Source organism: Pangasianodon hypophthalmus, chromosome 20 (genome assembly GCF_027358585.1).
Source record: "Pangasianodon hypophthalmus isolate fPanHyp1 chromosome 20, fPanHyp1.pri, whole genome shotgun sequence".
Classification (NCBI taxonomy): Eukaryota; Metazoa; Chordata; class Actinopteri; order Siluriformes; family Pangasiidae; genus Pangasianodon; species Pangasianodon hypophthalmus.
In genome coordinates this window covers 3483675-3506299 of record NC_069729.1, presented here as the reverse complement: position 1 = coordinate 3506299, position 22625 = coordinate 3483675, and the positions used below count along the sequence as shown (strand labels likewise).

The following is a 22625-nucleotide window of genomic DNA, read 5'->3' as shown; positions in this document are numbered from 1 at the left end:
AGCGGAGACTGAGAGCCAGGCCTTCTGACCAACATCAGTGTGTGACCTCACCAATGCGCTTTTGGAAGAATGGTCAAAAATTCCTATAAACACACTCCTCAACCTTGTGGACAGCCTTCCCAGAAGAGTTGAAGCTGTAATAGCTGCAAAAGGTGGACCGACATCATATTGAACCCTATGGGTTAGGAATGGGATGGCACTTAAGTTCATATGTGAGTCAAGGCAGGTGACCGAATACTTTTGGTAATATAGTGTATGTCCCATGAAACTAAAATAAAATGCACAGGCTAAAAGAAAAACTGGCACAGCGAGAGATTCTATGGGCAACATGGGACTGTGGGAAAAATAATGATATGTATCTCTATATTTGTTGGATTTGGGGAATTTAAAATGTTTAGTTTTTATGCCCAGGAAACTGTTAATTATATCTCTACACTGTTATGCTCATTAGGGACGCAAGAAGCCATGAATATTCATGGATATGCAAATAGGCTCCATATTCTCAGCAATTTACATAACAGTAGACAGACGAACTTGTTAAATAACAAAGCATGTTTCAGGAACTAGTTAGGTTTCCACCACAGGAACCTTTTCAGGAATCCTGGAACTATTAATGCGTTTCCACAATAGTAATCTTTTCTGGAACCCAGGAACGTTCGACAAACTTTTTTGGTACCTTTTTGCAGACCAGGAACTACTGGAGTGATGCGTGCTGTACTGAACATTGTTGATTGGATGAAGCTAAATGGAATGACCCGCCCAGTCACGTCTCAATGTTTTTACATAACAGTAGACAAACTTGTCATTATATAACAACACTGATGTTACTAATATTATTATATTAATAATATTATCTTACTAATTTTACCAATATTAGCCATGTAAGCTAGCTAGCCTGGCTTAGCATGCATGCTGTGTAGCTGAAAGTTTCTATATCATCATCTAATCATTTGCGTATCACGGCATGATTGGTTGAAGCCAATCATTTTTATTTTGTGACATCACAAACTGGGCTCATACTCAGAGCCCCTGAACCTAGTCTGTGTTTAAGATTAAAATCATTTTTTATACAATGTTCATACACAAGGTCATTCTGGCATCATATCAATAATAATATTGATAAATTTCAGTCAGTGACTTTGATTACTGTAGTTAATAAGATTTCGTCAGAATAACACTCAGTACTGATTGGTCAAAGGTCTTAAGGACAGAAAATGAAAACAACTGTGATTGGTTAGGGCCAAATTTAGATGTGGAAAACATCATAAAATGGAAAACATGAATAACTCCACATTTGGAAGTTTAGTCTTAGTATGGACTTTTGATTGTAGGTCTTTCCCAGCCGGTCAAAGTGACAGTGCAGTGGCATGGCTACCATAACAGCTGCCTCTCCTGGGGAATTTGCATTTTGCTATTTGCGTCTTCTTGTTTCTCTCGCAGCCTGAGAATCAATTCGGGCTGGGAATCGTTGCTTTGTTTTCCAACGCCTTCGCATTTGAAAAGCATGAAAGGTCAGAGCTTTGCGGTCAACATCTGGAGTTGTTGGTTTTGGGTTCAGGGCCAGATCTAAGCCAGAGAACGCAGTGAAACCAGTAAACTCAAGTAAAATATATAAATACATACACACACACACACACCCCCACACACACAGGCAAATCAGAAATCAAGTCACAAAGTGTGTTGTGTCAATGCAGCAACAGCAGCAGCAGCCATAGTTGCCTAAAGATGCAAACACTGGCACTCAGGGGACGCCACCTTGCTCATCCAGTCTCACATACACACACTCCTGAGCCTTATAAATTAATAATGAGTTGATTTAAGATTAAAAAAAAAAAGGGAAGCTAGACGGCTGTCAGTCTTTAATATGTTTGATATGTTCGATATATTCTCCAAAATTAGCTTAACCTTAAACACGGTGTCTGTCCAACAGCCCTACGTCTAATCCAGCTGCCTGGATACTACTTGGCTCAAATGCTGGTAATACTTGTTAATAAGAACTGATGGCTATTAAGGCTCAACTTAATTATAATAAGTTATTATTACTATATTTATCCTGGGACTGTTTGAGGCCTTTCCCACGAAGGCGCACATACACAAACACACACAACCCCAGAGCTGACCATTTTAAACCAGAGGTCTAAAGAAGAGTGACAGAGAGCGAATGAGACAGAAAAAGAGAGCATTCCTTCCACCACCGCACCTGAATAAACAGAAAGCGAGGGGGAGAGAGGGATGGCGTGATGGTGAGGGATGAGCATGGGGGCGTTTCTGTTGCTCCTGGAGCTCTGAGGCTGCACTGAACAGCAGGTTAAACAGCTGCTGACCCGCATCGAGATCAAAAAACAAAAACAAAACACCAACCCGGCCCGGACTTGAGCGAGAGGGCGTGGCATGCTTCAACATAAAACTCTGACAGCAATGTAAAAAAAAAAAAAAAAAAAAATGAACAAAATGCACAGCTAAGGTGATCGGAAGGCTGTGAATTCACATCCCACGACTGCCGGAGAGCCCTCGCTCACCGTCTTACTTCCGATCGCTTTCCATCCGCCTCTTCGTGTGTGTCTGATGACATCACACTGACCCCTACCATTTCCCGCCCCCTCCTCTGATTCATTTTACAGTAAGCCTTTTGAGTGACAGCTCCAGCTGCCGCCCTTCTCCCGCTTTTCAGCTGTGCTGGTCAGTAAAGATAGATTTTTACCCAGCATGCAACAGCACTCCACGGCAACAGGCCTTGACCCAGGCCGAAAAAAGCAGCTCTGGGACTCGCATCCCGGACCCGAGCGCTGCGAACTCACAAACCCACGCAACCTGTAACACAACCCAATGTCAAACGACTGCATTTCAGACGCTCGAGCCCATCCACACTGTCAGCAAATCAGTGTGAGTAGGTTTAGGACCTTTTTTAAAGAATAGGTTTTATTTTTTTTCTGAAAGAGAATGATGAATAAATGTAAATCAATAAGGTTACACCATGACTGCGCAGCCGAGAGCAATCAGGACAGGGATCACTTGACTGCTCAAATGGATGACACACTGGCAGTGGAGATATATTACAGAAAGAGGGAATGTGATACAGGGACGATTGGCGCATACACACACACACACACACACACACACACACACACACCGTATGGAGCGAGAGATACATGAGGACATGAACTGTGGTGCTATACACGGGTGTTTTTGGATTTGCCTAATGGATAAAATCATGTCTAGCAAATTTGATAGTAAAACTACTATATATAACTAACATCATGATTATGTATGTAATAAAACACATCAGGGCATGCTGTTATAGAAAAATAATCAATAATAGAGTGGTGCAATGATGCGGAGTTACTGTTACCACCCTGAAGTTGATTATTTTCTTGTTTCCTGTTTAGAGGAATCATTTTATTCCTCTAATACAACAGCAACTTTCAGATTACAATTATAATTTTTAATTTACTAATAAATGACATGTCTCAATTTTTATCCATTTATAATTACATTTAATGTTAGTAAGTTAGTAAGGTCCTGTTCCCTCACTAGCCTCTCTATTTTCTCTCCTGAAGTTAATAAGACTAAAATAAAATGCAGCTTGTCATGTTACCTCTGATTGTTACAAAGCACTGACACTGGAGACTCCTTCCATAAATGTTATATAAATGTCTCCTTACAGAAAACTTCACCATATCATCGATTACATACGTTTCTAAATCTGTTTATGTAGATCGTCCGACCGTACAAGTCCTTGTGCAAGTTGTTACTATGGAAACGATAACTTATTAGAACGAGTGCATTGATATAAACCTGTGATGCGCAGCTGATGTATTCAAACATTAATCAACGCCTTATGACCAGTCTAAAGAAACAGCTGTACTGTGTGGACAATGCTACTTTCCTCTATGTGCAGAAAAAATTTCTGGACAATTTAATCACGTAACTTGAAACAAATACCACAGATATAACAAGATTTTATCGATACAGCACACAGTGTGCTATTCCTGCGTTTATCAAGTTCCACCTCATCAATATCCTGTACGCTGTGTAACTTTTCTATAAAGGACAGATCTTTAAGAGTGGCTGGAAGCTTGAGCTTCAGTGTGCGAGAACACAGCTCGGAGGTGTTCGCTTACAGATGGAGAGTGACGATGGCTGGCGAGGCGCTGCCAAACTCGGGGATTGATGTCAGCTCATTGTGGTCCAGTCTCCTGAGGGTCAAACACAAGAAGACGTTTTAATTACACGTCGAAGCGAAGGCCAAGGTATTTCATCAGAGGCATACAGAGAGAAGAAATCAATGTGCAGCTTGGTGTATAATTGGTCATAAACAGGAGGCAAAAAGTAAAGGACAAAAGGGAAAATAATTCACAGTGTATGCATGAATAAGACTAAGAGAAACATACTGAAAAAAGAGGGTGAGGAAGAGAGCGAGAAAGAGTGAAGCACTCTGGCCGGTGGCCAGCTGCAGCCCCTCTCCGTATAAAATATTTACAGGGCAGGTTAGTGAGTGGTGTCGGGTGATGATGGAAAGTCCTTATTATAGCAAACCTCCTCTTCACTCCCAATTCCCTCGCTTTGAGAACAATAGCCTCCGACAAAAAGCCTTAAGTGTCCAATAAAGCTGACTGACAGTTGGGCTATGAAATCATTAACTACTGCACTGTAAGTGACACATGCGATTAAACTCATTACTGCATTTCTCCAGAGCTTCTACACACCATTGGCGGTGTGCGAGACGATAAATCAGTCGGAGAAATGCTTTTTTTTTTTTTTTGTATAAAATTGCATTACAATTTTTAATTACAGTCGAGAGAAAAAATTATGAGGGATGGCCTACTCTCTCTGTCAGTCACAGCGACACTAGCCAATCGTCGGTATCTGTGGGCTCATGTATGCAGAAGAGGGCAGATAGCGCTTTCCTCCGAGTGGCTCTGAGGAAGCACATGCTAGTCTTTAACCTACCCGTTTGGTAGTTATAGGGGCGAACTGGCTGGTGGGTATGAACTGACCAAGTTGTGGAGAAAATGGGGAAAAAATAAATTACTTCAAATATGAACAATATATTTATTATAATATTAATTATCTAAAACTCATGACCCATCATTATCAAACATATTACTGTAGTTATTAGCCAATTTAACTAGTCACTTGAATTGAATGACGAAATATGATTGATAATAGTGATGATAAATATTTGAATTCATGTTTATAAAATAAATCAGTATGGATGGAGTTGATGGAACGTTTACAGTTAAAAATTAATAAAAAGTGAAAATTGTTTCGTAATATCACACTTTGTTAGGAATCTGAATGTTCTCAAATGTTTTTAGTTATTTGCTCACAGTAACGTTTCCTTGTTATAATTTATTTGTTTGTTATTTCATTTATTCATCCTGTGGTTTAGAAAATACATTTCTATACACTTGTAACAGAACTAAAATGAGAACATAGGATTTTAGGTCCTTTTCTGTGGCCTAACATACACTCGGAAATGGGTAGATATTGGGCTTTTACACTTAATTAGATTAGTTATCTTAGATCAGTTATGAGAACTCATAGATTCTAATGTTTAGATTTTGTGTTCATGGAAAATAAAAAAGGTTTCCTGGTCTGGTTTCAGTCAATTTCACGCTGGAGTCGGACAAATCTAGATCTTATGTTCCATACACTGTGTCTAGAGATAGCTCGAAGATGCAGATTTCAACTCACACTTCTTTAAGGTTGGGCAGATTGGAGAGGATGTCCGTATCGACTGCCGTCAGCATGTTGTGGCTCAGGTTTCTGAAACAGAGAGAAAAAAACAATACTGATCAATACCGAGTACCTACGTAGCAGTGAGTGTTTAACATTCTCTTGCCATGGTTGAACTTCTCTCCCTAGCAAATTTAAGCATTTAAAAGTCAGTGAGATAAACAAACACAGCGCCAGCAACAAAACACACCACACGGGCGCTTGACAATCACTCAGCTCACGGCATCAGCAAAACTCCACCATTTACAGGCGTTTAATTCTTGACGCCTGGTTTGGAAAAATCAGCAGATGAGTTTGGCAGTGGCCCTAGCCTCCAGCTATTCCTGCTGAAACTTTGAGATTGATTACGGCGCGACGCCAGGACTCCCCTTAACTACTGCAGAATTATGTAGAGACTTGGTGCCAGATGCACAAAACCAGACATAAAGAGTTCAAACTGTTTATGCAAGATAGCCAGCAGCGACCCGAACAGTAATGAGGATTAAGAACATGATAAATACAAATAACAGGTAATTTAGCGTGACTCTAGAAGAGCCGAACATTTTTCCGTTCAAAGTCTTTTAGTAAAATCTGTAGAGATGCGCTTATCAGGTTCGATCAACCCTGCAACCTCTATGCCGAAGCTAATTTCTGCTGTAGCCTAAAAGTGCAGTAGGACTAGATGCTTAGCAAGAGCTAGTGATGTAGCAATTAGAAATATTAGAAATAGACACAAAATATGCTCTGAATGGACTACTGAATATGTTTGTTATAGAGTAACATTCAGCTAAATATGAAGACTGAAGTATTTCTGTAAATTCTGACATGGCTAAGAGGTGCAATGTTAAGATTTGCTACAGGAAGTGATAAAGATTTAAAAGAGCATTATGGTAACATAGCTAACACCTGTCACTTTACACCTTGCTAATTTGTCACGCTAGCACCCTTCACTTCTTAGCCCGGGTAATATTTTTATCAAGGCTTGTCTCTGAATCTTGTTTAAATCCTGAACTGTTGAGGAAAGACAAGTTTGAAGATGATTTTTTTTTTTTTTTTTGTATTTTTTGTTTTATGAGTGAGTCAGAATGTCGGGCCATGCGGGTCTAGCAAGGCTACATTGCGAAGACGGTGGAACGCTGGCTGAGAATCAAGACGTTATCTGAATCCCCACATTTCCTCGCACACACAGCTGTGGGAAATTAACAAAACACATTTTCTTCAGAATAATAAATAAATGGACAGATACACCTAGCAAGACTGCATTAGCATAAGTCTGAGTGGGGAAGGACTACAGCTAAGAGGGTAGGAAAGCAGTGGCTTTTGCTTTGTGTGTGTGTGTGTGGAGATAATATCAGTGTACGATGTGCCCCCGAGGCAGCACTTTGACAAGGCGGTGTGTTATAATCACACACTTGGCCCTCCTGCTGCCATTGTGTGTTGCGGTGTTAAACTGCCATCCCAGTTACAGAAAGCAATTACCTAATCATGCTAAAGCAAAGTGAAAAATTACAGGGTTTCCCTCAAATCTCGCCGGCGGGGGGAGAATACTGAAGACAGAAAGAAAGAGGAGAAAAAAGGAAAAGTCAGGCACGGCTAATCTGCAACAGGGATCAGCGCAAATGTAGGACAAGCTCTGCGCTGCTAAAAGCAGCCATAATGAAGGCCGGGCAGAGGGAGCCTTCGTCGAGGTAGCGCTCAAAGAGCCTCTGTTCAGGAGCAATGAGCGACTTATGGGTGTCAGATATCCGCCATTTCAGAAAGAGAGCCATAAGAGAGACTGAGGAAGCTGATTTAGTACAGAAGGCCGTCTGGTTAACCAACAGTGTCAGTCTTTTGTGGACAGTTTATTACTTTTTAAACACAGCCATCACACTGGGCTTTAGAGTAAATCTCGGCACGGGGACAGATAGCCCGAAGCAGGATTTCGGCAGTTCTTTCATAACTTTCCTTTTTTTTTCTATGTAGTTTTGTAAATCTTAAACAAATCCTAGAAAGGACAGTCAGTGCTAGAACAGTGACACTTGACTGTACTGCCATCTGCAAAGCAAAAAAAAAAATCACAGGTTTATGTTTGTTTGTGTTTTCTCTGCAACGTGACGAGCTGCATTTCTTTGTATTATTAACTTCAAGAAAGAGAAAAAAAGAAGCTGGCGAGGAAATGACTGTTTATAGTGGCTATAATGGAAGTGATAAGAACTCGTCTAGGTTGTTTTGCGGATGTTCCAAAACACTAAACGTAACTATAAATGAATAAAAAAAGATGGCATCTTTAATAAATAAAACATTGTAAATGTTGGCAAATTACTCTGGTTTAAGTTGGTATCAGTAACTCTGCTGATTATTTTCCTATAACATCACACCACTAAGTGTGTTATTTCTTACTTAGACAGTGTAAATCCTGTGGAATCAATTAAGAATTCTTCTTCATGAATGCTAATAGAGACAGAACATATGTGGCTAAATATGCTGAGATATGCCATATGCTATTGTTCTCCATTATTCATAAATATTCTGTAAACCAGTTACTGATAAAACACCTTCACACCAAAGTTCTGCTTCATTACCATGAGGCTTTTCGAGTTTACCAGAGTTCAACAGAGCCACGCTCGAGGCGTTCCGGCTCATTCCGTCGCAGTATCTCTACTCACTGGTGGTTTACAACTTGAAAGGCCATTGGCTCAAGGAGGGAAGGAAACAAGTGTTTATATAACTTTGATTTGATCCGCCCCGGTCACCCTGCTTTGTTTCGCCCGCTTTATCTTATCTGATGACGTTAACTTTCACACCTACTGCTTAACCCCGAGGTCATAACTCAAACGGCTGTCGCAATCGCTGGTGTATAGCCTGAGCAAAACACTCCCCTTTTCCCAGCCACTTCCCTGCAGATCTCAGAGCCGTGAGGGCTACGTGTGTACCTCTGTTCCTTGAGGAGATGGTTTTATCCAATGCAACTTGTAGAAACCAAGTTTTCAAAGGAGCTGACTGTCAAAAACCTCGAACAAGTGCTATTTCTGATATCACACCAATTAATACGAATGTTATCTCTGGCTGAAGCCATTCAGTGGTGATTGCAGCTGCAAAGGTTTAGTGCAGTGGCGTGCAAGTGGAACAGATTGGTGGGAATCAAGTTTTATCAAGTTCACAGGCTCAATCTCGAGAGGTTCAACATCACCAAACAAGATGAATGAATGATGAAGAAAGGTTTCTCAAGTACTCCTTGGATGGGTAAAAGGTTTTAGCATGCTAAATCTTTTCTAAAAAAAAAAAAGACAAATCCTTGTTCCTTCAGGTTCTACAGAAAAATCTTTGAGTTCCCCCAAATGGACAAACTGAAGTACTCTTTAAGTTTTTTTTTTTTCCCGACTAGAGTACCTCCTAGTCTTGAATTATGAAACTTGCACACATATTTTGGCTATTCTTACACATTAAATACATGCAATATTATTCAAATCTGGTGTACATTCTATTTCACGATGGTAAAATCATGAAGAAGGCATTTGCAGAGGTCTGCATGTGAGGCTTGCAAATTCACAAGGCAAACTTCATCTTGATAAAATCAGCATGAAGCAAAAATAACCGCTTCCAGAGGCAAATGTCTTTCATGTCTCCCGTGTCCCTTCCCTTTCAAACAATAGGCTATTGTGCCAGGTGAATTTTATTCCCTTTTGTTTTGACCGCTGCTTTATCTTTTTCAGTTGTCTTCTTGGCTCCCGTGTCGGCGTAGAAAGGGGTCAAAAGTCAGAAATACTACGGCTAAACCTTAGATGTTGGTGCCTCTGCATTTTGGGTAAGCAGCTGATTCCAGGTCAGAGGATAAGTATAAATCTGAGCTTGCCAAAAACCACCTTGCAGCTGTGCAACAGGCATAAAAACACAGCAGTAAAATTTATTAGTCATTGTTCTATAGATGCGATAAGCCAGGTTTTTACATAAAATTTATTGGAAAGGGCACAGAATGCTGTGGGTATCAAACATGTTCAAACAGAAATCTCAAGGATGTGATAGTGAAGGCTTTGATTGAAGTAATCAAACTTGGCATCAAATGCTACATTGCGTTCAGGCTCCCATCAGCCTCAGGGTGAAGCATGTACAACATACAAACTCTTTACCTGTTACTTGAAATCAGGAGCTTTTCTCATGAAATGACTGTCACAGAGGGAGAGATTCACACCCCCATGCACACAGAGCAAATTCATTTTTCTGAGCATATACATATATGGTATGCACAACAGAGGTAATATTAGGGCTTTGATTCGTCATTCATTTTCACAATGAGCAGAAGAATGAGCAGTCAGCTAATAAATCAGCCTCGCTTTCTTTTGCATTGGACGCCATTTCCTTTATGTCTTCCTTCCCTTCTTTAACAAATGACTTCCTATACCAGGAAATGAGAGAGCAAGAGGACAATGTCATTTTTTAAAAGGGGTCAAACTTATTTGGACAATGCTTAGCAAGCAAGGTGACTGGACCCTAAATAAGAAAAAAAAATTATACACTAGTATAAATAATATATAACCGCTGAGCAGTTATACAGCAAGTTCACCGCCATGTCTGTTCCAATAATCAATAAAAAATGTCTACAATCAATTTTAAAAACCATGAAGTCAAGCTGCAGGAACAGCAACATGATTCATAATGTGGTGGAGAGACACTGCTCCTTATCAGGCGATCTTTATGGCCGACACGCCGAGCATGCACTTCGCTCCTGCGAAGTGTGAAGTGATGGCGGTGACGGGTCTTTATGACGCAGCTGGTAGACAGAGAAGCGATTTAACGCGTCCCCTTTCAGACAGCTATAAACTAGTCAAAGAATAACCCAGGCAGAGAAAGACAAAACCAGAGAGCCACTAGCAAGATGCTTCGCTTTGCTCTGTCTCTCTGCATCACTTTCTCTCCCTCGCTTTCCTGTCATAAAGAGGTTTTACAGCCCGGCAACAGGGCTGATAGGGAATCCAGGGGCTTTCTCTCCCAGACCAAACACTGCTGAGAGGTACATTGGATAAAAGCATCTGCCAAACACAAATGTATAAACCTTGCAAGAGCCTTTAGGACAATTTCCAAAATCTGCGCTCTAACGAGAAGTTAATTACTAGCTGATTAACATGGACTCCATTCTTTCCCCTTTGTTGTTGTATCTGAAGCTGAGGAAAATCACATCACAGCCCATGTGCACAAATGCTGAATAAACGAAAGGAGACGAACGCACATGCTGCAACGGGCAAAGGGTCTGCTCTCGCCCCGGGCACGGAATGATCCGGAGCCATGCAGACACCAGCCAAGAGTCTGACACAACACACACAGACAAAGACAGAGAGAGAGAGAAAGAGAGAGCGAGAGAAATTAGGCTTGATTACATGAGCTTTGTGGGTTTTTTTTCTTTCGCAAAAATTGGTCATCGTTTTATGGCGTGTATGGGAAGACGGCATCCAAGATTTATTGCAGAAGATAATAAATACAGCTGCGCGGGGAAAATGAGCGATCATTAGACATCGTCGCTAAGTTTATTATACTTGCATAGAAAAAAACCCATAATTATTACAGTGCCAATTTAGCACAAGAATCGTAAGGCACGTGATTATGTTATGCAAGGATCTGATCTGCTTAGATAGAGCCAAGAACTGTAAGAAAGGCATACTTCCACAGTCAGGAGGGGGGTGGGCAGGGGGATTGGACAGAACTCTGTTATGCAAGTGTGTGTTTGCAAAGGATCATGGATTCATCTTTGAGTCATTAGTGTCTGTATAACAGTGTAGTCTAACTCCTTTGATCAATTAACTTTTCTCAAATATTCTTCTGATAGGAATGTATGAGGTTCGTACTCCTCCACGTCTGTTAATTACAGGCATAGGTGAAATATTTTACGACTAACTCGTAGATGCTTCGTTAAACACAGTTTACTGTGAAATAACACTGTTCTGCACATTAAATGCGCTATAAAAGGTTCATAACCGCCACAGACGTCAAGATTGTTTAATCATGATTTATTGGCTACTAGCTGCTATGGTGAGAAACAAGATTACCCAATCAGGATCATGCATTTTTCAGCCAGCTACACACTTGTTTCAGCTAGCTACACTCTGAGCATCGGGACAACGAAATGGCAGCTGGTGGAAGTACTGGAAGTTTAATACGGGAGAAAAAGAAGATTAGAGCTTGGTTTATGAGATCAAATGTTATTTCCCCATGGTACTAGCATCTTATTTTAATCCTTTTTCACTGGAACTATCGTAACATGATTTATATGGTATGATTGATTGATGAAAGATGGTACCTTTACAAACATCTGGGAATATATCTCTGAATTATTTTAGCAATTGAGCTGTTCTGTAGACCCGAGGATTTTTTTTCCCCCCAATTGCAAGGATATCACGTTCGATGATTTTCAAACAATATGGACAATATATCAAGAGTATGAATCCATTATTCCCCTATGCAAGTCATAAGCGCTGAAAGTTGCCAGTTCTCCTACACACTAAGATTTGCCAGGTTGTGATTTTCAGTTACAGGACTACACATGCTGGGGGTGTTCCTCAAGGCCCTATGCTCTCTGACGCTCTTTTTTTTTTCACCCCTCCCCCCTTCTACTTTCTCCCCCTAATGTCTTTTCCAGATCTCCAAACTCTTACCAGATGTACAGAATTCACAGATGATTCATCCATCAAGCTCACTTTGTAGACATTCTCTGAAAACAAAGGAGGGGGCAGATATGCCGCGCTCAGATACAGTACGCCTTAGAAAGAAATTTGGTTCAATTCCAAAATGAATCACTTTGTGAAGTCTAGAGCAGTCACTGGTTCAGAAAGCAAAATGTAATTTGAGTATAATCTCAGGCATTGTGTTAATTTTAGATATTAAAACAAACTCGATTCCAGTTTGATGCAATTTTTTGCTTATTCGTTCATCACTGTTTGTCATTTTTAATCCGATCCGTCCATGTTTGACGCTGCGCCCTTCACCTTCTCTATCCATATTCATGTTCTTCTGATTTGATTTGTGTAGCTGGAAACAACAAGTGTACTAAACAACAAGCGTACTAAAATGACTAGGTGATAAATCATCCGATCACGACCCAGCTTCCAAATAAGTGTCCTTGAAAACATGTGAGCTGCGTGTGCTGAGCCTTTTGAATGCAGGAGGCTGTTAATCTCAGTGCCAGGCAAGCCAAGCTAAACACAGCCAGGCCCTCAACTAGCTCCGATAACGCAAACACGCACACATTCACATGCTCTCGCTCTCGCTCTCTCTCTCACTGACACACACACACACACAGACATACACAGACACACACAGAGCTCCAGGCTACGGCGCACACCTGGAGCAAACCGGTTTGGGTTTCAACTTTCTCTGCACATTTTCTCCCTACATGCCTGGATCACAAGCTGTTTGTGTCAAATGTACGAACCGTTGGGTTTCATCAATAAAGCATGCAAATTAAATTATAGCAGTGTACAGAAACACGTCAGCAACTCTTGGGTATTTAAAGTAAAACAAAACAAAACGAACGTCATAAGGTGCTAATTGACTGATGACTAACTTATCAACATTGACCTGCTAACACTCAGAACAGTGACACACTCTTTCAAATCCTAATTAGGAATTGAGGCCCCAGCATTCCTTCACCACACACACACATACACACACGCACACCCCCATACACACACCACTAGATTGCTTACCAACACTTCTAACAAGCAAAGGACACCCTACAAATGCAAATCACAGAAGGACACGGCAATCGCTATCCCCTTCGCTTGCAAAAACCATCCAGCATGCTATTCTCGGTCAGGGGTCACAACCCTGTAGGCAGCATGGGAGGGCTGAATGGGGGAGCCAAAGACTGAAGCCCTATTCTTACAACCCTGAGGATGTCTATGAGTCACACCGAGCTCCATTAGCATACTGTCCTTTTATCCACAGGCAGTGGGAAACTGGGAAAATGGCCACTTGTTTTAGACACACACACACACCTAGGTAGGGGCGTGATGGGGTTTTAATGACAAAAAGGATTATGGGGTGGGATTTCCATCTGGCTATGTAATGTGCATGTTAGATTTATTCATTAAATGGTAGAGCCAGGATATTGGGGAAAGTCATTCTGCTTGGCTGAGGTGGGAAAATTGGCATACGGAAGAAAATAATTTTACGCTGTATAATTATTGGACAAAAATCACAAAGAATTCTTTGGATGAGAATGAAGATATGTGTTCTTAGAATGTATAATGTGACATGCTCACCAGTGACTGATTTAGTGCCACTGCAACCAGATGGCAAAGCTCTGGCAGCGTGAGCAAATTTTGATTAAATTCGACGGTCGTCTAAAAGCCACCAATAGGTGGACAAAATAAGATGACACGAAACTCACAGAACAGCTAAAAAACAGTAATGGTGTAACCAAAATGTAACCAAAACATGATGATGGAGAGGAAAAAATGACCTTTTTACCTCAAGCTACCCTTTCTGCATTGCACCGATCGATGATATCAACAAAATAACTTTCTTAAATCACAGGAATATCATAAGAGTAAAATCCGACATGCATTTCATCAGGATCATCTCGTACAGTCTAAAACCGGCTTAAAGTTGATACAAACAGGTTTCTGAAATCAGTAATGACACGACTCTGCATTACTGTGTTTGGCTACTGATTAATTGAGGACACCATTTTGTTGTCACTTTTCAGATTATTCATCATTACAGCACTTGATGGAAACTCTCTAACATCCCAATTTATAGAAATTACTGGGATGTGAGCTCACAACCTTAGCCACTAGCTACCATGATGATCACAGGAATGTCACAGTGTACATTAAACACTACCAGACATCATTAAGGTCTCCTAACAACCTCCAAGTCATAATATCTTCATGCTAGCACATAAAATCAACATAAACATATCTCCCTAAATGGCTTCAATTGCAATTAAGATCTAGTCCGATCTCTTGTTTAAGCTAAACGTGGTCTATTCTTTCCCAGCATACACTGGAGAGCCCTGAAGAGCACGAAAATTATTTTGACAACTGGAACATGTCAGAGGTTCGTTTTTTCTTTGTGATTGATGCATCATGGACAAATACCCAAAGGACACCTCTGAATTACTTCTCAGGCTGAAATGACTAGGTACTGGTCAAGATGGACAGTTTTAACCCTTGTTTTTGGGAATTCTCAAATCTTGCAAGAGCTGGTATGCTGGCGGAGACATTTACTTCCTCATGCCCAAGTTCCATGACCATCACATTCCTACTACTGCCTAGGAAGTGTTGACCAAATTCCTCCGGCGTAAATTCCTTGCCTTTAAGATCTTGTAGGTCGGGTAGTCGTCACTCAGGAGACGGAAACTTCTTCATCCCGAAGTCTCCAAGTCACATGACCATTAACCTTTCTACTAGGCAACTATGTTTAGCCACAAAATGCTACTGATTAAATCCGTCCAACCTGATTTGATTGGAAGGACTTCCTCAGTTATCTCTCTTAAAAGATACAGGAGATAATTTCATGTCTGGTGTGATTCCTGCAAACATCAGCTAAGCAATTTGATGTTACCCCCTTGAATGTAAAAACCAACCAGTACTAACGGTCTGTAAAAGGGAGCTACATGATAGATTAGCACTACACATGCTACAGCTAAGATAAAAGATAAAGAAATAATGAAACTTAAGAGCACATCTATGTTCATATTAAACTTAAGAGCACATCTACGTTCACCTACAGATATTATATCTTTGACAGCTTTAGCTAGACTTACGAACTTTAGCTCATGCAATATCTGCTAGTAATATGAAACCCAAACCAGTGAGGAAATCTGATGTCATATCAAACACACATGTGATCACAGACTATGCCATAAGGTTCGGGCTATAAAAGGGACCTTAGTAGGGGTGTAAAGCATTGCTACTCTGTATCTGTTTAATGCTCCAAATATTCTTATCTGTGTCTGGATTTAAATCTGAATTGGGCATGGCTTAAACTTGAACTTAAACTGGAACCCTACCACTACACCCCTGAAAACACTGGGGGAAAAAAACACAGAAGTATAAATGTCAGCATGGTGTGTGAATTCTGGCTCTGATAGTTCCTCACCCTCAGCTCCATCACTCAAGCTCATAATCGCAGTCATTTTTGTATCTCTATTCGTTTGGAACATATTATCTGTTCAATCTGAATGCTGTATTTGTACTCATTTACATCCCTCGTCGTTATGGAAGAAGGACCGATCCATAAGCAATTGTCCCCATAACTATTTATTTGTGAGTGCAGACCATGCCCTCAGCTAAATCATAGGAAGAATGATTGTGGAACTGTAAAATGTTGGGAAAAGTTCTGCGTGGCATTCACTTTGCACGAGGTAGCCAGGACTCTCCCACTGAAGAGATCCGCGTGGGAGCTGAACAGTAGGCAGGAATCAGGGAGGTGAAGAAGATGGGAATTTAGAGCAAGTTAGCTAGGAAGATGGTGGAGCTTCTGGCATGGTCTTTCGCCCAAACTTCAGTTATTTCATAACTTCATGCTAACTATAGTAGGCAATGCTGATTAGTGTCAGAGATAAAGTTCTAGGCCAGAGTCTGAAAGGTTGTATGTTCAAATCCCAGTGCTGCCACCTTAAGAACCACCTTAAGTGAGGTCCCTAACCCTGAAATCTTCAGCAATATAATCCAGCATGTGTTGTTTTGCAAGTCTGTTCCTGAGAATGTCTTATTCGTCTTCGCCCAAGGATGCGGCCTGACAATGAAACAGTTTCCTTCACTCAACGCACCTAAACAGCTCTGTCAGGTTTTCATGATTCACATCCAGTCATCCCTGACACACGCTGGCAAAAATACCATCTGACACTCCTGTCCTTGATATAAAGAGGTCTTGTCATTCAAGCAATGTGTTTAAAATGCTTGCAGTATCTGGTTCTTTAACACCACCTACGCCTGTCTTTTGTCTGTAAAATCTCTATAATACATAGAAGAAAGAGAAGATGTACTGATATTATATTATGATAATTACACTGTATAACCAGTTATTACTGTTTACATATAATCATCGCTGAATTTTTATGAATATTTATACAAATCACTATGTTTACCTGTAGCTGTATCATTTTAACCAAAAGAAGCCACAGGAAAAGGGACTGCATTTTTTTTTAGAACGACACATACAATGCTGTGTTCAATGTATCAAAAATGAGTGAGAAAAAAAATCACGTCGTGAGCACAAACAGCCCATAAATGTTGCTTAGCATCACAATCAGGATGCTGAGACAATCGTGTGAATCTTTGGGCTTACAGTAAAGCAGCAATTCATTGATTTTTGATTCGAGTGATTCAGTTGATTCCATTTTTGATTCCACTGATTCATGTTTTTGATTTGATTCAAAAGTGGTTTTTGTAAATTGATTTGATTCGATAAGAGAGATCTGATTTAGTGATACAAGCTTTTTAAAGAAATATTATATTTTATACTATAATACTTCTCAAATATATTTATGGCTATTAGATAGTGAGAATATTTCTTGACTGTATCCATTATAACAATATGTTGTGTGGTCAATCTGACATTTCTTATAACCTATTAGCAAGAACACTCAACTCAAATGGGTTTTTCTTGCCAGTGGATGAAAGTACAGTATATTGACCTCGACCAAGGTCCCATCCCTTGATATGGAGCAGAACTTTAGTGTTATACAAGGTGAAACTTTTTATGATAACCATCTAAGATTCCTCTCTGACATGTCTACCGTCACTGCTTTCTCATTGATATCTGCCGTCAAAAAGAAGGCTATCTTGGACCAAATGTGTCTAGGTGTTGCACAGATAATACAAAGTAGTAAAACCCTTCCCTTTGAAAACACAACAGCAGCGGCTAATGAAAAAAAACATAAAAGCTGATAAGAGTGAGTTGAATTGTTCTGGCTTGCGATCGTGTGATTTTAAAGAATAACACTAAAGGTGAAGGTGAGGAGACGGACGTAAAACAATAGAGTAAAAAAAAAAAAAACACTTGACTACCTGCTGAAACTCGGCTTCCTTGATAAAGCTGTTGAGTTGTTGTTCATTCGATAAGAGACTACCACCTAAATTCCCTTAAATAAGAGCTGCTTGACACACATGGACCATGGATCAAAATGATTTCTGTATGTCTGAAATCTGTGATTCATCCACAACACACCGAAGCTCTCATCTGGAGCGTTCCATTTCGCTCACAATGATCATAGCGATCCTAGGGATAATCATGAGCCTTTATAGCCTCTACAGTATTTATGAATTAGCCTATTATTTATTACAGAACCACAGGTCCTACTTTTTATCTGTTTATAGTTACATTTAATGTTGTGGGACGTCGTTTGAAACAAGTTAGTTCCTGTTATAGCAGCTATACACAGTCGTTCCCTCATCAGCCTCTGTTTTTATCTCTGTCTTGATGCTTGTCATGTTGCTGAGAGATCTCTAAGTGTAAACTTGTCTGTCCTGAAGACTTTACCATGGTGGAGCTTTATCTCTGAGTGTTACAAAGTGCTGACACTGGAGACTCCTTCCATAAATATAAAAAAAAACCCATCTCCTTACAGAAAACTTCACCATATCAACAACTGCACGTTTTATTAATCTGTTTATGTGGAGCCAGAGCCCACCATCAAGTCAGCCAGAACTACTGCCAGAGCTGCTGTTACAGAAAATTAATCAACACCTTGTGACCAATCAGCACTGTCGTATATACTATGATATAAACTTAATGAAGCTGTACTTTATTCTGTCTGGTGAAGATTCCTAACCAAAAACATACCTCACGGGTATTCGATATTCTTATTACTCTATTACTACTCTATTATTACTGCTCTTAACATGTGCTATTAGGTATTATGATGATAATTTGTCTCACTAAGTTTGACTGATTGCTTTTGGTAGCATGTTTGGAGCACTTAATCCAACTATTGTGTTTGTTAGTCAGTCGCTCTGTTCTTCCTGCAACCATCTCGCACTTGTTTCCGGTTTTGTACTAGCTCAGTGATGACATCTGATCCGCACTTATAAGTCTTTCTGGGAAAACACATCTAGGCACTCTGTTATTTGTGATCAGCATGTATGCTAAGTAAGTAGACTGCATAGTTAGAATGATTTCAGACTGAATCAAAGTGTGCGAGCAGTTTATCTCAGAAAATGATCAAAGGAAACAGGTTTTTCACAACATTTAGAGAGGTGTGGTTTAAGGAAAGCTGGAGTGGTGTGGCTGCTCTGTGTACAGTAAATGGGATCCATCTCATATAAGCTAGGAGTGAGCGATATGGTAAAATATATATATCACCACACTTATAGATTTACTTTCAAGATCTGTTATGCTAGTGTTCCTCGGGTTTGTGCTAACAAAACAGGAGCTACAAAACATTTTGATTCAGTAAACTGTTAAAGCAGTTGCTATAGATTTGAATATCCAATAACAGATACTAGAAAAAATGTATCATACACATTGTCATGTTAATAAAGAACATGAAATGAGCTTTGAGTGCTGGATAATAGAAAGTTGACAATGAGTTAAAATGATTTAAACTTGTATTAATGTCCAGCCACCTTGTTTATACTACAGCCCTCTGTAATGTCAGTATCGTGTAGCCCCAACAATACACTGAGCTCTACCTCAAATATATTCTTTTGGGTTTACACATCTATCTACAGATTTGTAGGTTTTGTTAATGTAAATAAACTTTCATTACACGATGATGACTTCTCTACACTGATGATCACCAACTGAAGGCCTGAGCACTCACGCCAGCTCCGAAATGGAAGGTGACCCGTCTACATATCACCTAAAAAGGTACCGCTTTCTCTCAACAGACACAATGGCAAAAACAGGGTGGGTGATAAGATATGATTTGGTTGTTATCATTGTATACATACAGATATCATAAGTCTAATAACGCTAATCAGGCCTACAATGAAAGGGCGTGAGTACATGTTTTATATCAGACCTCAAGCTAGTCTTATTTTGTCTCTTTATATATATATACATATACATATACATATATATATAACGTTATATAGTACATTATATTGTCATCATTCTGCACATCTTTGGGTAAAACAACATGAAGCACATAAGAAATAAATTAAATAAAGCGTGTGTGTGTGTGTGTATATATATATATATATATATATATATATACACACACACACACACACACACACACACAGGTATCATACAGCGATACAGGTATCATAAGTAAGAATCGTGATATGTTTGTGATATCACTATCGTAAGTATCGTGATATTTTGTGTGATATGGATAAGTATCGTGATATTTTGGTCATATCTCACTATCAATATCGTGATAAAATGACATCACGTCACACTTTCCCAGTCTTTTAGCACTGACCATTTCCACACCTGATGGATGTTAAAGTTTGTTACTGTATCAGTTGTTTACATTTTTTTTCCACTTTTATTTGTATAGAATTGTTGTTTAAATGTGTCAGCACTTTGTTAAATCCATCGTGATATAACTGGGAACATGTATTAGCTTTTAAAACGCACTTGAGAACCGGTGAAAGCTTCACGTAAGGGAGGAGAAGAGTGTGCGTTCAACCGGACAAAACGTTTCAAACCGTTTCAAACGAGAGCAAATGGCCACTGACAGGCGTGCAGGTAACCGAGCCCGGCTTTCCCATGTCTGATCGCTCAGATTGGAAATCGCTACAGATTGGCCAATTAGTAGTACGCGATACTTACAGATAGACGGTCCGATCCGGTAAATCTTTCGGAATATCGGTTAATTTCCGGTGGCTGCAGTCGGCCGTGTCTGAAGTGCACGTGCAGTTTTGTGAACACGGCAAATCCGAGCTCGCGCCGTGAGTGATGAACAGTTCCAGGGTTACGAGGGAATAAAAAACATAATATGAAATGTGTCCCAGAGCCGCCGCCATTTTGTATCCACTTCTATCGGCGGATCAGTTGTGATCTAATCTCTCCACAATTCCGAGTCAGGTTGCTTTTTATTTATTATTTGTCCTCCGTTGCGTCGTCTGGATGCGGAAAAGGCATCATGAATGTGTTGTGTGTTGTGTTATTTTATGGGAAGCAATAAATAAAAAATATTACACAGGTCCTGGTTTCACACCTTCAAGTCCGCGCACAAAGTTTAGTGTGTGTGTGTGTGAGAGTGTGTTTTAAATAAAATCAAAAACTAAAGTGAAACAAAAAGTTAAAATGTTAAAAGATTGCAAACAACTCAAGAAAGTTTTGCGGCACCAAAGCCAAAGCGGAGAGCAAGTCCAAAGCTGTTGTCCTTAAAAGGTTGAGAATGAGATGTGTGTGTGTGTGTGTGTGTGTGTGTGTGTGTGTGTGCGCGCGCGCCCCGAGCAGTTGGATTGACTATTTTGGATCCGATCCGAATAAATCGTTAGAAGAAAAGGTTTTAAAAAAAAGATCCCACAAACACAGAATGTCAGAAGCGGGCAGAAATCCGGGTTATTTTGTCGCTGACGTCGCTGTAACGTGCGTCCAGAAGAAAACTGGAAGAAATCTTGTGCTCGGACTCCATGGAGACATGTTCAGGCTGCAGTCTTCACTGGACGATTAAACAACTTGTTTTCCTTTCCCGAAATACTCTCTCTCTCTCTCCCCTTCTCTCTCTCTCTCTCTCCCTCTCTCTCTCTCTGCTGTGTTTGGTGCAAATATGTTTAAAATAAACAACAACAACAACAACAACAAGCGCGTCTGGGTGGAAAAGCTGCTGTAACTTTCCAGGCTCTGCGACTGTAGAAACCGGTGAAGCTTCTTATCAGCAGGATCTTATCAAAACAGACAAAATCCAAGCGATCCGATTATTTAACGCTTCTCCTTTCACTTCTGATCTTAAGGGCAGATCTCTTTTTTCCTCCCCTATCTGTCTTTACTTTCCCCCTTTTCTTTTTCGCAGGACGCACTCTCGCCCCACGTTGGAAGCCTCGGACTCGTAAAAAACCCGCCCATCACCCCTCCTGATTGGTCAAACGAATGTAACAACAGCTGCCCTCGTGATCCCATTGGCTGCGCGTACAGCTCGGCTCGCGAGCAAACAGCTGTCAGTCACAGCGTGTTAGCCCCGCCCACCTTCGCCACCGCGGGTGTGAAATCGCTCCGCCCCCTTTCACTCTCAACCACAACTTAAAGGGGAAAAAAAAGAGGGCAGGAGAGTGGAGTAAAGTTTACTAACACACACTAACACACACTGAAAAAAAGATCAGGGAGAATAATCAGGTAAGCAACTGAGCTAAGCTAAAATAAACTCTAGCAACAAAAGAACACAAGCTAAAAAATAGATAAATATATAAATAAACTTTAAATAAGCAAACAACAATATATATAAGAAAATATATATAAAATAAATTAATCTGAGCTAAAATAAAATACATAAAATACAAACAAATAAAATTAAAATAAATAAAATAAATGCTATAAGCTAAATTAAGTTAAAAAGAAGCTAAATAAAACCTTAACAAATAAATAAATAAATAAAGAAAGAAATACAAAAAAAATAAATGAGCCAATAAACTGAGCTCAACTAAAAAAATAAAATAACAAAATGTAATGAACATAAATATATTGTTAAAAAATTATATAAATAAAATATTTAATAAAATATAAAAGAAAGTAATTAAACTAATATTAAAAATTTAAAAGCTAATTTGAAAAAAAAAAGATATATAAATCAAGCCAAAAATATTTAATTAAATTAATAAGATAAATAAATATTGAGTGATAGGCTAAATGACGGATGTTTGTTTTTAATGTATACTTCAAGTTTTAAGATCTTTAAAATTAAAAATCAAAATGCTAAAATTTGAACAAATAAATAAATTAATTAATTAAGCTAAAGTAAAAGATCAATAAACAGTGAATGATTGGCTAAAATATAAACATTTGTTTTTAAATAAATCTTGCACTCATTCTGT

General features: G+C 39.6%; 2 protein-coding genes across 3 annotated transcripts in view; one reads left to right on the top strand and one right to left on the bottom strand.

Moving 5' to 3' along the window:
• slc25a26 (solute carrier family 25 member 26) overlaps positions 1–14736 on the top strand; it is an 80584-nt gene extending 65848 nt beyond the window's left edge. The window contains exons 10-11 of one of the 2 annotated variants that reach the window (XM_053226910.1): positions 9414–9505; positions 12329–14736. In XM_053226910.1, the coding sequence (XP_053082885.1) occupies positions 9414–9505; positions 12329–12393 (157 nt within the window). In that variant the 3' untranslated portion in view covers positions 12394–14736. Of the gene's footprint in view, positions 1–9413; positions 10027–12328 lie in introns of those variants that run through there. The other variant, XM_053226909.1, reaches the window with a different exon arrangement.
• Positions 1–21645, bottom strand: part of lrig1 (leucine-rich repeats and immunoglobulin-like domains 1) — a 40975-nt gene extending 19330 nt beyond the window's left edge. The window contains exons 1-3 of the mRNA XM_026935398.3: positions 20422–21645; positions 5698–5769; positions 4122–4196 (exon numbers count right to left, since the gene is read on the bottom strand). Coding sequence (XP_026791199.2) covers positions 4122–4196; positions 5698–5769; positions 20422–20615 — 341 coding nt within the window. The 5' untranslated portion in view covers positions 20616–21645. The remainder of the gene's footprint in view (positions 1–4121; positions 4197–5697; positions 5770–20421) is intronic.
• Between the last annotated feature and the right edge of the window lie 980 nt (positions 21646–22625).